Raw genomic sequence first — 13,285 nt, 5'->3', positions numbered from 1 at the left:
CAGGCGGGCTGTCGGCCACTCTACTCCCCAGCTCTTCCTGCCGCTCCGCACACTGGCCGATGTGGCCTCCACAGGCTGCCGGGGCCGCCCTGCCCTCCTAGCACAGCGTCCAACCCCCCCTTGGTCCATGATCCTCCACCCACCCGCTGACCTTCCTCTCCCACCCACCCCGCCCTCTGAGAAACAAGGCCTCTCAGAAGGCCGGAACCTTCCAGAATCTTCCCCCTCCCTTGACCACGTGCATGCACACAGGAGCTCCCCCATCCCTCCCTTGTGTCTTGCAGCACGATCGAAGAGGACAATGACAGCGGTGGATTCGATGCCCTAGACCTCGACGGTAGGTACCTGGCAAATGTGGGAGGCCTTCCAGGTGCAGGGGCTGCCTGCCATCCACAAGAGCGGGGCTGCATTGCCCGCACCCTGACCTGCACATAGTGGGTCCTCAGGAAACTGTGTGGGACAGATCCCAAGAAAGCAGTGCTCGAGTGCTGTCTGTGCACACGGAAGGTAGGCGCTGGTGATGCGCTGCCTGGGCTGGAGGCCCCCTGAGGAGCCGTCCTCTGTCTTGGAGGCGGTTGGGGCCATCCAGCTGCCGAGCAGGAAGAGTCAGGTCTGAGCTTTTAAGAGAGCGGCTCTCATGATTGTAGCCACGCGCTGCGGCCGCGCTCGCCCTGCGTGCCTGGTCCCCTTTGACTCTCAGCAACTGTTTGCAGAAATCTATTGTTACCCCCATTTGGGGGATGAAGAAACAGAGCCTTGGCGAGATTCAGGAGCAGTAGAGTGAGGGTGGGCTGGGAGCAAGGAGACCACCTAAGAATCCCTCTGTTAACCAGCCCGAACGAGTCGAGCAGTAGGAATGGGGGAGGAGGCTAGAATTGAGGGGGGAGTGGCAATTAGGATTCCTTTTCTTCCCTTGAAGTTGGAGGTGTGGGGCGGGCAGGCACCGGGGAGATGGAGCGTGTGTGGTAGTCCTAAAACGGCCATCCCCTACGATGGAGGGGCTGTTCCCTTGGCCCCGGAACACGCCGTGCAGAGAGCCAGGAACAAGGGCTCAGTCCCCAGGGAGACAGTGAGCGCGTGGCGCCGGCCACCACCCCTTACAGCCAGGGAGGCCCAGTTCAGCCCAGCAGACCTTGAGCCTCCACACTTTGCCAGCCCTGTTACAGATGCACAGAACACAAAGATGTCCCCAAGTCCTTGCTATGGCAGAGACTGCGGCAGTCTAGCTGCGGACCAGTGGGGATGACAGATGCCAATGCACATACCGAGAGCATCTGACTGGGCGGGCAGGAGCGAGGGGAGCAGGAAGGGTTCGGGCCTCTCAGGAGATGGCTCGGTGCCTCAGGATGGTGGCAGCGTCCCCTGGCCCCCACAGAGCCAGCAGCACAGAGCCTGGCTCTGAATCCTCTGGGTGTGGCCTGCCAGCCCCCTCGGTTCTGGGGCTCCCCCAACGCTGCCTCCACCCCCCGCCAGCTCAGCTGCCAGCAGATAAAATGGAAGATTAGTGGCTCTCCTTAATTGGGGACCATCAGAAGCTATCAAGTGTTAAAGAGAGGTTAGCACCTAATGGAAGCTGGGTAATAAGAAGAATTGAAGGAGTTTTGGAAAGGGGAGAGCTGGGGAGAGAATTCTGGGCAGCCGTCCAAAGCATTTTGCAATGTCGGGACAGATTCCCTGTGCAGAGAAGCCTCTGTTATCAGCCCAGAGCAGGGTTTGCAGATTGTCCATCCCAGCAGCCTGAACTGTGTGGAGGGGGTGTCGTTCCCTGGGTCCTCGGGGTCTCACTGAGTTCAGGAGAGAGGGGGTGCTTCTGTGCTCGGTCCAGACTCTGCTCCTCCAGCCCCGCCCCGTCCCATAGGCCAAGAAGCCGGTAGATGGTGGTGAGACCTAAGGTGGTCCCAAAATGAAAATACGGACCCCGATTACAAACCAGGACCGGCACCTGCTAATGGAGACCCCTTTTCCGGATGCAAAAAGGAGTCTTAAGATCCTGATTGCTGGTGACACTTCCCACTAAGAGGGGACTCCTGGAGGCAGGAGACGAGCTCTCTTGGAGAGGATTCAAAGACCCGACCCTATGCCCCTGGGGGGCCTCAGGGACCAGCTGACTCTGACGCAGCTTCCTCGCCCAGTGTTGGGGGACGGGGTGCTTAGAATTTCCCAGGAGGCTAGCAGGGAGGGGCAGGGGCCAGAGCCACCAGACTAGCCTGCAGCCAGGACCCTGGCCCGCCTCCCCTGGCCATCCCAGCCAGTCCAGGGGCCACCCTCGGGCCACCCCTGGCCGCTCCCAGGTCCTGACGGGCGCCTCACTCCTTTGCAGATGACAGTCACGAGCGCTACTCCTTCGGCCCCCCCTCCATCCACTCCTCCTCCTCCTCCCACCAGTCCGAGGGCCTGGACGCCTATGACCTGGAGCAGGTCAACCTCATGTTCAGGAAGTTCTCTCTAGAAAGGTACCATGGTCATGGGAAAGGGGAAGCCAGGGTGGGGGACAGGGTAAAGGCCACTCACCCTCTGGGTCCCCCACAAAGTGGACCATCCGTGTCACCCCTGAATTCTAGAATCAGAGTCTCAGAGTCAGAAGTCACTTGGCCTGACCCTGATCAGGCCCAGAGAGGAAGGGCCTTGCCCCGGGCCACACAGCCTGGTAGAGCCAAGGTAGGGGGACTCCCATGTCCCACTGGCCCGGGCCCCACCTGTGACCCATCAAAGCCCAGTGGGCCGTGCCCACAGCAGCCCTTCTGGTCCACGAGAAGGAGCAGGGTAGCCAGTGCACCCGGGCAGCCCAGCCGATGCAGAAGGTCAGCCCTGTGCATGACCTCAGGTCTCACAGTGATGATGTCCCCCTGTGGCCACTGCGGCCAGGAGGGCGGCTCAGCTTCCTGTCTGTGTTTTGACAGCAGGAGCCAGTTGCAACTCTTACTGACAGCAGCTGCTGTTGCCGCTCCCAGGGCGTCCGAGGAAGCCAGGAGGCTGCGCCCTGAGTCCGGCCCTCTGCTGTGTCCTGGAAGCGGTGTCCTCATGACAGCCACCTAACCACTTTTTTATATCCTGACCCAGACCCTTCCGGCCGTCTGTCACATCCGTGGGGCACGTGCGGGGTCCCGGGCCCTCGGTGCAGCACACCACGCTGAACGGCGACGGTCTCATCTCCCAGCTCACCCTGCTCGGGGGCAACGCGCGTGGGAGCTTCGTCCACTCGGTCAAGCCGGGCTCCCTGGCCGAGAAGGCGGGCCTGCATGAGGGCCAACAGCTGCTGCTGGTGAGGGGCTGGGGCTGGGGGAGGTAGCAGGCCAGCCTAAGCGCCCGTGGCTTTCCCTCCATTTGCACACCGTCTGCACACCTACTGCTGACAGAGGACAAGCCCGCAGCCTTGCATTAAGCTGCGGATTCCCGGCCAGCAGGAGGGAGCTGGGAGGTGGCAGGCCATCAGCTCCTCGCCACAAGTCCCTCTCCAGGCCTTTCTCTGCAGCTCCTCACTTGTGTTTCTATTGCCTGTGCACGTGCCACGTGCAGACACCCGCTCACGCGTGCCCCGGGTGGTGGACGAGAGCCCCCGTTTAAGAGGGGTGCTTTCTTCCCTTGTGGGCATCGCTGAACTAGTTGGTGGGGGGGAGAGAGGCTTTCATTGCCCCGCGGAGCCCAGGAAAAACAGTGTGTCTTTGCTCTCTAGCTAGAAGGCTGCATCAGAGGCGAGAAGCAGAGCGTCCCCTTGGATACGTGCACGAAGGAGGAGGCGCACTGGACCATCCAGAGGTGCAGCGGCCCCATCACTCTGCACTACAAGGTCAACCAGGAAGGTGAGGCTGCCGTGCGCTCCTGCCCTTGGCCACGGTTGTGAGGCCGCCAGGTGGGGCAGGACCCTGGACAAACATCCTCATCTTGCTTGTCCGTTCAGCGGGATGGATGAGCTGGTCCTGGCTCCCTCTGGAGGATCTGATGGGCAGGCGTGGGACAGCAGGCAGGAAGGGAGACGCACCTGAGCACAGGTGCGCACACCTGCCCTGGTGCAAGCAGCACACTGAGCCACAGCGGACTGACTGCTGGACCCGGCAGGAAGGGGCCGGGGCCCCCAGCCCATGGCTGCACACCGGCCTGGCCCACCTTGCCCCTCTCCCCACCAGGCTGAAGTCTGCATGCCCTCTCGGGCTTCTCAGCCGGGATGTGGGCCACGGCTCCGGGCTAGCCACTCCGGCACCAGCAGGTCCTCTGAGCCGCATCGCGGGCCGGGCCTTTTACTCTGAGCTCCCGGCTGCAGGACAGCCAGGCCTCTCCCCACCTGCTTGTCTGGCCCCCGGCAGCCTCTGCATCTTGCCTCTGCTCTCTCGGCCAAGACTCCCCGGCAGGGAGCTCTGAGCTCTGTCTTCCATTTGCCAGCGTCTGAGTTCTCATTCTCACCTCTGGGTTTTTTCCTGCATGATTATCTCTGCAGCTGGATCTTATTTTTAACCACCAGCGCTCATGAATGTTTCAACAGAGCATAAATAGCCACTTTCTCTTTAGCTGTTCCCACGGCCGCCTGCTCGTCCCTGCTCCTTCCCAGCAGGGCCTGGTCGGGGCAGAGGATGATAATGATGCTCTGTCCCCAAACACAGGACCCAGACTCCCGCCCTCTCCCGGGCCTGGCCTTGCAGCCTAGCAGAAAGTCTCTGGGCAGTGCCCTGCCCACTGGCCAGCAGTGCCACGGGACACAATGTGAACAGTGCCCCCCGAGTTGTCCAGCAGCATAGCCCGCAGTCTGGAATCCAGTGAAAGAAAGGATGCTTTTGGCAGAGCCTTGTTGGTAGGGCGTTTCCGCCCAGGTGGCGGAGAGCTCACATGGCGCTGCCTGTTGACCCCGACCAGCTGGGTGGGAAGGACCCGACTGGGAACCCCCCATTTCTCCACACACATTGATCAGACAGCCTGCTGGCTCAGATCTCCCTGGCATGTGTGGGGTATATGTTCGACAAGCTCTTTCTGGGCCGTCTTAGCCCCCACTATGTTACACGGTTCTCTGCTTGTGGCACTGATTTTGGGGTTTGTATTACGGATTTATGTCACAGACGTACACATTGCTGCCTTTATTGCTTTCATGCTTTAGGCCCTGCTTCCCTCCATAGAGATTTGTTAAAATTTATCCTAAAAGACAACTGGGTTAAATAAGGTTAAAACAACATTTGCCATGGTGCTGCCACCTTGGAAAACCATTTGGCAATATCAACTAACGCTAAATATATACATAATCAATGATCTGGGGGTTCCGCTTCTCTTGAATGTATCCAAGAGAAATGAGTACATATGTCCGCCAAAAGATACGTACGTGTGAGAAGGTTCATAGCAGAGTTAGTCATGATAACCAAAAACTGGAAATGGCACAAATGTGCACACCAGAGAAAGGATAAATCAACACCGTGTGAAATACTATACAGCGATGAAAAAGAACGCAGGGTGTTACATTGCAGCATCACAGACGAATCTCACTGACACAGTACTGAGCAATCAAAGCCAGACGTGGAAGAGCACATACTGTTGGTTCCATTTCTATGGAGTGAGGCATAGCCAGCCTGGAGAGTGGTTACCGTGAAGAGTGTTAACAGAGAGGGGACAGGAGAGAGGGTTCTGGGTGGTGGTTACCCGGGTATACACATTTGCAAAAATTCATCAAACTGAAGACTTAAGAATGTATGCAGCTTACTGTACATAAGTTGTGCAGCAATTAAAGAAAAACAAAAATCAAGCGCATGCCGTGTGATGGTGGGAAAGGCCTGGAGACTGTACAAAGATTCTAGATTTGCAGCAACCTGGCACAGAATTTCTCTCTGAGCTTCTTGGCAGCCAAGGCAAAAAGGGAAACCCATAAGTGACCCACTACTCATTGATCAGGGGGGACAGGCTTTTTTCTAGCCACCAACTCTAAGAGGAGTGTATCATGTGGGTGCGTTATCTGGGGGTGACAGAGTGAGGGAGTTTGTTCTTGGTGGCCTCTTAGTGACAGGAGGCCCTTTGCCGATGGACAGCTGGTGCATCCTTGACCTGCTCTCCTGCCACAGGATACCGGAAGCTGCTGAAGGACATGGAGGAAGGCCTGATCACGTCGGGGGATTCCTTCTACATCCGGCTGAACCTGAACATCTCCAGCCAGCTGGACGCCTGCTCCATGTCCCTGAAGTGCGATGACGTGGTGCACGTCCGTGACACCATGTACCAGGACAGGCACGAGTGGCTGTGCGCGCGGGTTGACCCCTTCACGGACCACGACCTGGACATGGGCACCATCCCCAGCTACAGCCGGTGAGGCCGGAACCCAGGCGGGGCTGGGGGGTGTGGAGCTCGGCAAAGGGGCTGGAGGGGGAGCCTGTGCCTGTTGACCAGTGAGGTCCCCCGTTCCCCACTCCTCCTGGAAGGCTCTCCGGGGATGCTGCTCTCTAAAATCCCATTTCACCAGTAAATCTCAGAGCGCCTCCTTTCTGTCGTTCCTGGACAGCTTCAGTTTTATGCTCTTTTGGGTTCCCTAGTCATTTCTTTACAGGCGGCCATCTCCCAACCTCTTTACGTAAGTACAGAGCAGTAGCCGCCCAGGGCTGAGCATCCGCCTCCCCTGGTTGGACACACCAGGTGTCTGGAAAGCTGCTCAGGCCAGCCCTGCGAGGTCAGCATCAGCAGACCAGATTCACAGATGGGGAAACTGAGGTCAGAGGGGTTAGGTGACTTTGCCACGGCCCCGCAGAGTCAGCACTGGAGGAAGGATTTAAGACCAGATTCAAGGCACCATGTGTTCCCTGGGGTGCCCCTGGGGCTCAACGCTCACACCCTGCGCAGGGCCGGGCACACACCCTCTCCCCGAGCTCACCCCTGAGCCTCACCCTCCCCTCTCGCCTCCCCAGAGCCCAGCAGCTCCTCCTGGTCAAGCTGCAGCGTCTGATGCACAAGGGCAGCCGGGAGGAGGCGGACACGGCCCACCACACCCTGAGGACCCTCCGGGTAGGTCACCCAGCGGCCCTGCTGGCTTCAAACCACCTCCGGGGTCTCTGTTGAGGGATAACAAGTGAGAGCCATTAATCTAATTGGGACGATGGATTCAGGGGACTTGGTGCCTCCGGAGTGGGACGCCCCTCCAGAAGGAGCCCCACCCTCTGTCCTCCCACGGCCTCTGACTTTAAAGCGACAGTGATGGCCCAGCCGGTTTTCAGTCTGGCTGGGCTACAGGTCTTCCCTCCGCCGTCTCTGGTCTCTGTTGGAACAAGTCTCGGGGCTCCTCGTACCCTTCCGGGCTTGCTCCCCATCTGGAACACTTTGACCCGTGCCTGGGGCTCCTCCGCCTTTAGCACGGAGCGGGTCTGGGGGCATGTCTCTGCTTCCCCATGGCGTCAGTGTGCTGGCACATCCTGCCCAGCCCAGCGGTCTGACCGATGGCTGAACTGATTTCAGAACACCCTGCAACCTGAAGAGCCGCTTTCCACCAGTGACCCCCGGGTCAGCCCCCGCCTCTCGCGAGCAAGTTTCCTCTTTGGCCAGCTCCTTCAGGTAAAGCTCCCCAGAGCGCCGACTGACTTCTCAACCCCGTTTTGCTGTGGCTCTGCCCTCTCCCTACCCAGAAGAGAAGCCTGTATCAGAATAGTGGTGTTCTGCGTCTGCACACCACTCGCACCTTTTCACAGCACCTCATATCTCCCACAACATTTTATCCAGGTGACAGGTTGGGAGACAGTAGCAAACCCTGCTGTCATGAAAAGATTTGAGGCCAAAAGATACTTAAGCAACTCGATTGTTCAAATACTAAAAGAAGAATCAGAAACAATGTATCAGTAAACATTGCAGATATCCAGGTCAGTTCAGTCCCTCAGATGGAACATTAAATTTGAGCATCCTGGCAGCCAAGGGAAAAAGGGAAACCCAGCAGCTTCTTTAAATCTTTTCTGACCACAGAAACGTTTTAGCTCTTCAGGACCAGAAAGAATTTTTCCCTTGTATTTAATTCTAAAATAATTTTTAGGGGGGGGGGCATGGACCATTATACAAAAGACATCGAACAGCATAGTGGAGGATAACTTCAGAAACAGTTTCATATAAATGCAGAAGCATTCTGTGTGGCCATTTCCTCCATCACCAATTGACAGAAGCTGAGGGAGTAATTACTAAGATGTAGCCCCCTGAGGCTGTTCCTATGTTGGCCTCCGTGGAGCTAGCATGACCCCTCCACCGCTCCATCCTATGATGGAACAGAGGGAACCCCAAGAGGTGGTTAATGGTGTGACCCTAAAACCCAGGTAGACACAGACAGGTAGCAGAAAGACACTCCCGGAGGTGGAAGGGAGCCCTGGCAAAGTCTGAGGTCCCCCCGGCTCCTGGACTTTGGTCCATGCAGAAGGAGGACATGGTGAGACCCAAAGGAGCCCATGGAGTATGGCGGGAGCCCGGTTCCATGCCCACCGCTGGGGCGTCCCTTTCCACCCTCCAGGACCCAACTCTGAGTTGTAGAAGAAAACAGGCCTCCCCCCACCGGAAGACTCGGGGATACCAAGGCAGGGGGCGTGGAGAGCACGGTGTCGCAGGAGACGAAGTCATTCTGCGCGCACACACCAGGCGGGCAGTCTGTGGGCTGGGAGCTGGGGCTGGCACAGCTGGGCCACTCCAGGTGCCCGTGGGCCCACGTGGGCTGCACCCACAGGTCCCCCAGAAGGCAGAAGGATTATCGGGGGGCCTCATTGAGGGTCTGCTCAGGGCCAGCCCCCAGCAAGCTTCCTGCCTGGTTGTGGGGGAGAGAGTGGCGTTCATTCGCTCATTTCCCTACACTGACATCCCCAACATCCAAAGGACTCGGGCGACCTGCTGGGTGTCTCCTGTTTGTACAGGGGAGGCGACTGACCCTGGCCCCAGGGGCAGAGCTGGGACCCGAACAGAGTCTCCCCGAGCCCGGGTGGAGGCGGCTCGATCCGGTTCGAAGCCGTCCTCTGCCCACCCTGTGTCCTCCAGTTCGTCAGCAGGTCTGAGAACAAGTACAAACGGATGAACAGCAACGAGCGGGTGCGCATCGTCTCGGGGAGCCCGCTGGGGAGCCTGGCCCGGTCCTCGCTGGATGCCACCAAGCTCTTGACCGAGAAGCAGGAAGGTAGGGTGCTGGCTGCCTGGCCCCTCCCCACCTCCTGCAGATCCCGTGGCCTCACAGGTCCCGGTGGGCCACATGGGTCCCTTCAACGGGACTGGGATGTGTGCTTCCTCAAAATGGGGGATACCACCTGGGGATGAGCTGCCTGGCCTTGGCTGGGAGGACCACACAGCCCCCGGGGGCGGTGTCCCGCCAAGCTCGCCCCTAACTAACACTGGCTATGGTTGGTGTGAGCCCAGATGCCCACGTTAATTGGACCTGTTTGCTGTCAGGTGGTCACTTAGTGATTTCTCTCCCCTCTGCATGCCTCTTGCCATTCATCAAGCTGGCGAGGGGCCGCCCGGTGCCCAGCAAACCAGCCCTTCTCCCACAGGAGGACCTGGGGCTTCAGGGCTGGGACGGCTTGGCGGGGCTCGGGGGGCGGGGTGGAGTAAAGGGACAGTCCGCTGGTCTCGCTCTCCTTGCATCCGCCCTGCCCTCTGCCCGGCCCACTCTTGCCCCAGCTCTCCTCGCCGGGCTCCTTCTCTGGGTGCCGGACTCAGTCCCTGCCTCTCCTCAGTGAAGCCATCACTGACCGTCCTGCCCCAGGCCCCTTCTTCGGAGCCCAGCGCCGGCCAAAGTGATCAGTGTGTGTGCGTTACACGCCTCTGTCTGCTCCCCGCCACCACCGACCCCCTGACACAAAAGCACCGAGAGGCAGGGCCCCCCTCTGCCTGGGTCAGCGCTGTCACCACAGCTCCCAGAACGGGGCCCAGCCCACGGGTCACCTCATCAACGTTCTGGGGATGGCCAAAGGGTATCCTGAACCCGTGGGCTTGCAGTCAGCCGACACACTTTCAAGGCTCCCAAGAGGGCACCCAGGGTCTCCGTGCCGCCCACCCCCGCCGGGCGGGCAAGGGTCTCACAGCAGGTCCTTTGCTGTCCTCTCCCAGAGCTGGACCCCGAGAGCGACCTCGGCAAGAAGTTCAGCCTGATCCCCTACAGCCTGGTGCGTGCCTTCTACTGCGAGCGCCGCCGGCCCGTCCTCTTCACGCCCACCATGCTGGCCAAGGCGCTGGTCCAGAAGCTGCTCAACTCGGGGGGTGCCATGGAGTTCACCATGTGCAAGCCAGGTGAGCGCCCCACGCCACCCCGGGAGCCCACCCACCGCCCCTCCTCCTCCATCACGTGGCGTCATGTCACGTCACCTCGGGGCTGGAGAAGCGCTGGGTGTGGACGGGTCGGGGGAGAATGCAGCCTTAGTTCCTGCGGCCCCCCTCTCTGAGTTGCCTCTGTCCCACAGCAGCCCCAGGAGCAAGGAGAGCAGACCTTGTCTTCCCCATTTTACACGCAGGGTGACAGGGCAAAGGTCATGGGGTCAGCCAGGAGACTCGACTTGGGGTCCCCACTCTGGGCCCTTAGGCAGGAGGCGAGCCACCCTATAGCTCTGGGCCTCCGCGTCCTCGTGTGTGCCTGGGGGACGATGATAGTACCCTGCACGGCAGAGCGTGGAGCCCCAATCCTGGCCGTTCTCTAGAATCATCCTCAGCATCGCCTGTATTTAAAACTGTGGGTGTCCAGGCCCACCCCAGACCAATTAAATGTCAGGTGTCTGGGGTGTTTTTTTTTAGTTACGGCAAAATAAAGAAAACATCAAATTTACCATTTTAACCCTGTGTAAGTGTGCAATCCAGTGGCGTGGAGCACATTCACGTTGTTGTGCAGCCATCCCCACCACCCATCTCCAGAACTTTCCATCTTCCCAAACTGAAACTCTGTCCCCATTAAACGCTAACTCCCATCCCCCTCCCCCAGCCCCTGGCACCCACCCTTCTACTTTCTGTCTCTGTGAACTTGATGACTCTTACGTCCTCGTGCAAGTGAAGTCACACGCTATTTGTCTTTTTGGGACTGGCTTATTTCGCTTAGCATATTGTCTTTAAGTTTCATGCACGTTGGAGCGTGTTGTCAGAACTTCCTTCGTTTTTAAGGCTGAACAATATTCCACTGCATGGATGGACACATTTCCTTTATCCATTCATCTGCCAGTGGACACTGCGGTTGCTGACCTTTTGGCCGTGTGAATAGTGCTGCCGTGAACACGGCTGTGCGAGTATCTGCTCCAGTCTCTGCCCTTTGTAATTTTGAGTGTACACCCAGGAGTGGAATTGCTGGATCGCGTGGTCATTCTATGTTTATTTTTTTAATTTTGACACTGCCACACTCTCTTCCACACTGGCTGCACCATTTTACAACCCCACCAACAGTGCACAAGGTTTCCACTTTCTCCCCATCCTCACCAACACCTGTGATTTTCTGTTTTGGGTTTTTTTTAATAATAGACATCCTAATGGGTGAGAAGTAGAGGTGTCAATGTTTTAAGGCAAGCTTTGGAGGTACCATTTACATACAACAACATGTCCCTATTGTAAGTGTGCACTTGAATGAGTTTACACGAGCGTGTACACTCCTGCAAGCACGGCCCCAACCAGGATGGAGAGCATTGCATCCCCCCATAGAGCTCCCCAGCGCCCCTTTACAATCCTGTCCCTCCCTCCACCTCCTGCCCCAGGCACCGTTGCTCTGCTTCCTGTCACACCTTAGTTTGCATTTTCTAGAACTTTCTATAAATGGAATCATGCCGTGTGGGATCGTTTGTGTGCCTCTTTCTTCCACCCAATATAATGTTGCTGAGATCCCTTGTGTCGTCGCTCCTCCTGCTGCTGAGAAGCATTCCGTTGCACGCACGTAGTTTATGCAAAGGCCTCCGGTGGTTCTCACGTGGGGCCCAGGCTGAGAACCAGCGGTCAGCACCATGCCTGGCCCAGATGGGCCTCCGTGAACCCCTGAACCCCTGCCCTTGCTGCTGACCTTTCTCAGGAAGCCCCACAGTAAGGGTCCAAGCAGGAGCAGACCCGCCTCCTGGGTCCACACAGATTCCCAGGTCCACGGCCTTGAATCTTGGCACTGAAGCTCCCGAGGGCTTGAGGGTGCTGGCTCTGTGGGGCTCTGTGGCCCCCGCAGCGTGCTCCCTCCCCATCCAGGAGGGCCTCAGCAGACGGTGTGGTTGGTGGGCAGGAAGGATGGTAGTCCTTGAGGCAGGTGGCCTGTGAGGGGCCCAGCCTCTCTGAGCACCAGCTGCTGCAGCCACCGGAGTGCCCACCTCCTTTCTCAACAGGGCCCATGTGCCTGCACGGCCCTCCAAGGCCCAGCTATTGGGTGCAGGAACCCTTTTGGGGTGTGCACTCCCAGGAGCCACATATGCCCTCCAGGGAGGCTCCAGGAGAGGAACTTCATTTCCCCCCGAGGCTCCACGCCTTTTCAGCTGACGCCCTGGCCTGTAGGAAGCTTGGTAAAAAGCCTGACTTGAAATCCCACTTGGGCCCCTGAACTCTGCAGATGCATCCCGTCATCCCCTTGGTGCATTCATGGCCAGCTGGCCTTGGGCGCTGTCAGGGCAGGAATTCGAGGCTTCCTCCCTCCCCCGAATTCCCCCAGAGCTCCTCGCCTGCTGGCTCACCCCAGATCCCTTCCGGTTCACTTCCACCACGCTGTAAGCGTGCACGCTGGACTAGGGGCTGATGTGGGCTCCCCCCGGCCAGCCAGACCTGGCCTTTCCCCACCCTCCTCCTTCACAAACAGAGAACCTGTGGCCCGGAAAGGTTAAAGACGTATTCAGGGTCACCCAGCAAGTGAGTGATGGAGCACTCCTCCTCCAGGAAGTCTGCCCGCTCCCCTTTCCCCCCACACCTCCTCAGTGCTCCTACAATAAGTAGCCCTTCACTGCACCTACTAAGTTATATCTGTGTCCCACATTCTTCTCCCCAGTTAGGTTGTAGGTCCTCGAGTACAACAGCTATATTTTCATCATATTTTTATTCTTAATGCCTGACCCTTAGTAAGTTTTCAATAAATGTTGAATTATTAAATTAATAGATGGGTGGGATGGATGGATGGATGGATACATAGATGGATGGATGGAGATGAATAGATGGATGGGTTGATGATGGATAGATTGATGGATGGATGATGGGTGGGTGGATTGATGGATAGATAGATGGATAGATGATAGGTAGATAGATGGATGGATGGATTGATGATGGATAGATGGATGGATGGTAGGTAGGTAGATGGATGGATGATGGGTAGATAAATGGATGCATTGATGATGGATAGATAGATGGATGGATGATAGGTAGATGTATGGATGGATGATGG

General features: G+C 57.9%; 1 protein-coding gene across 6 annotated transcripts in view; it reads left to right on the top strand.

Moving 5' to 3' along the window:
- The window catches only part of CARD11 (caspase recruitment domain family member 11), a 115,022-nt gene that overhangs the window by 95,309 nt on the left and 6,428 nt on the right, over positions 1 to 13,285 (top strand). For all 6 annotated transcript variants that reach the window (XM_046668512.1, XM_046668514.1, XM_046668515.1 and 3 more), the window contains 9 exons: positions 285 to 337; positions 2,321 to 2,453; positions 3,061 to 3,262; positions 3,674 to 3,800; positions 6,033 to 6,273; positions 6,867 to 6,963; positions 7,411 to 7,506; positions 8,956 to 9,091; positions 10,021 to 10,200. In XM_046668512.1, the coding sequence (XP_046524468.1) occupies positions 285 to 337; positions 2,321 to 2,453; positions 3,061 to 3,262; positions 3,674 to 3,800; positions 6,033 to 6,273; positions 6,867 to 6,963; positions 7,411 to 7,506; positions 8,956 to 9,091; positions 10,021 to 10,200 (1,265 nt within the window). The remainder of the gene's footprint in view (positions 1 to 284; positions 338 to 2,320; positions 2,454 to 3,060; positions 3,263 to 3,673; positions 3,801 to 6,032; positions 6,274 to 6,866; positions 6,964 to 7,410; positions 7,507 to 8,955; positions 9,092 to 10,020; positions 10,201 to 13,285) is intronic.

This window comes from Equus quagga, chromosome 7 (assembly GCF_021613505.1).
Source record: "Equus quagga isolate Etosha38 chromosome 7, UCLA_HA_Equagga_1.0, whole genome shotgun sequence".
Taxonomy (NCBI): domain Eukaryota; kingdom Metazoa; phylum Chordata; class Mammalia; order Perissodactyla; family Equidae; genus Equus; species Equus quagga.
Note: the sequence above shows the minus strand (reverse complement) of the source record. Positions and strands in the feature narration are given on the sequence as shown.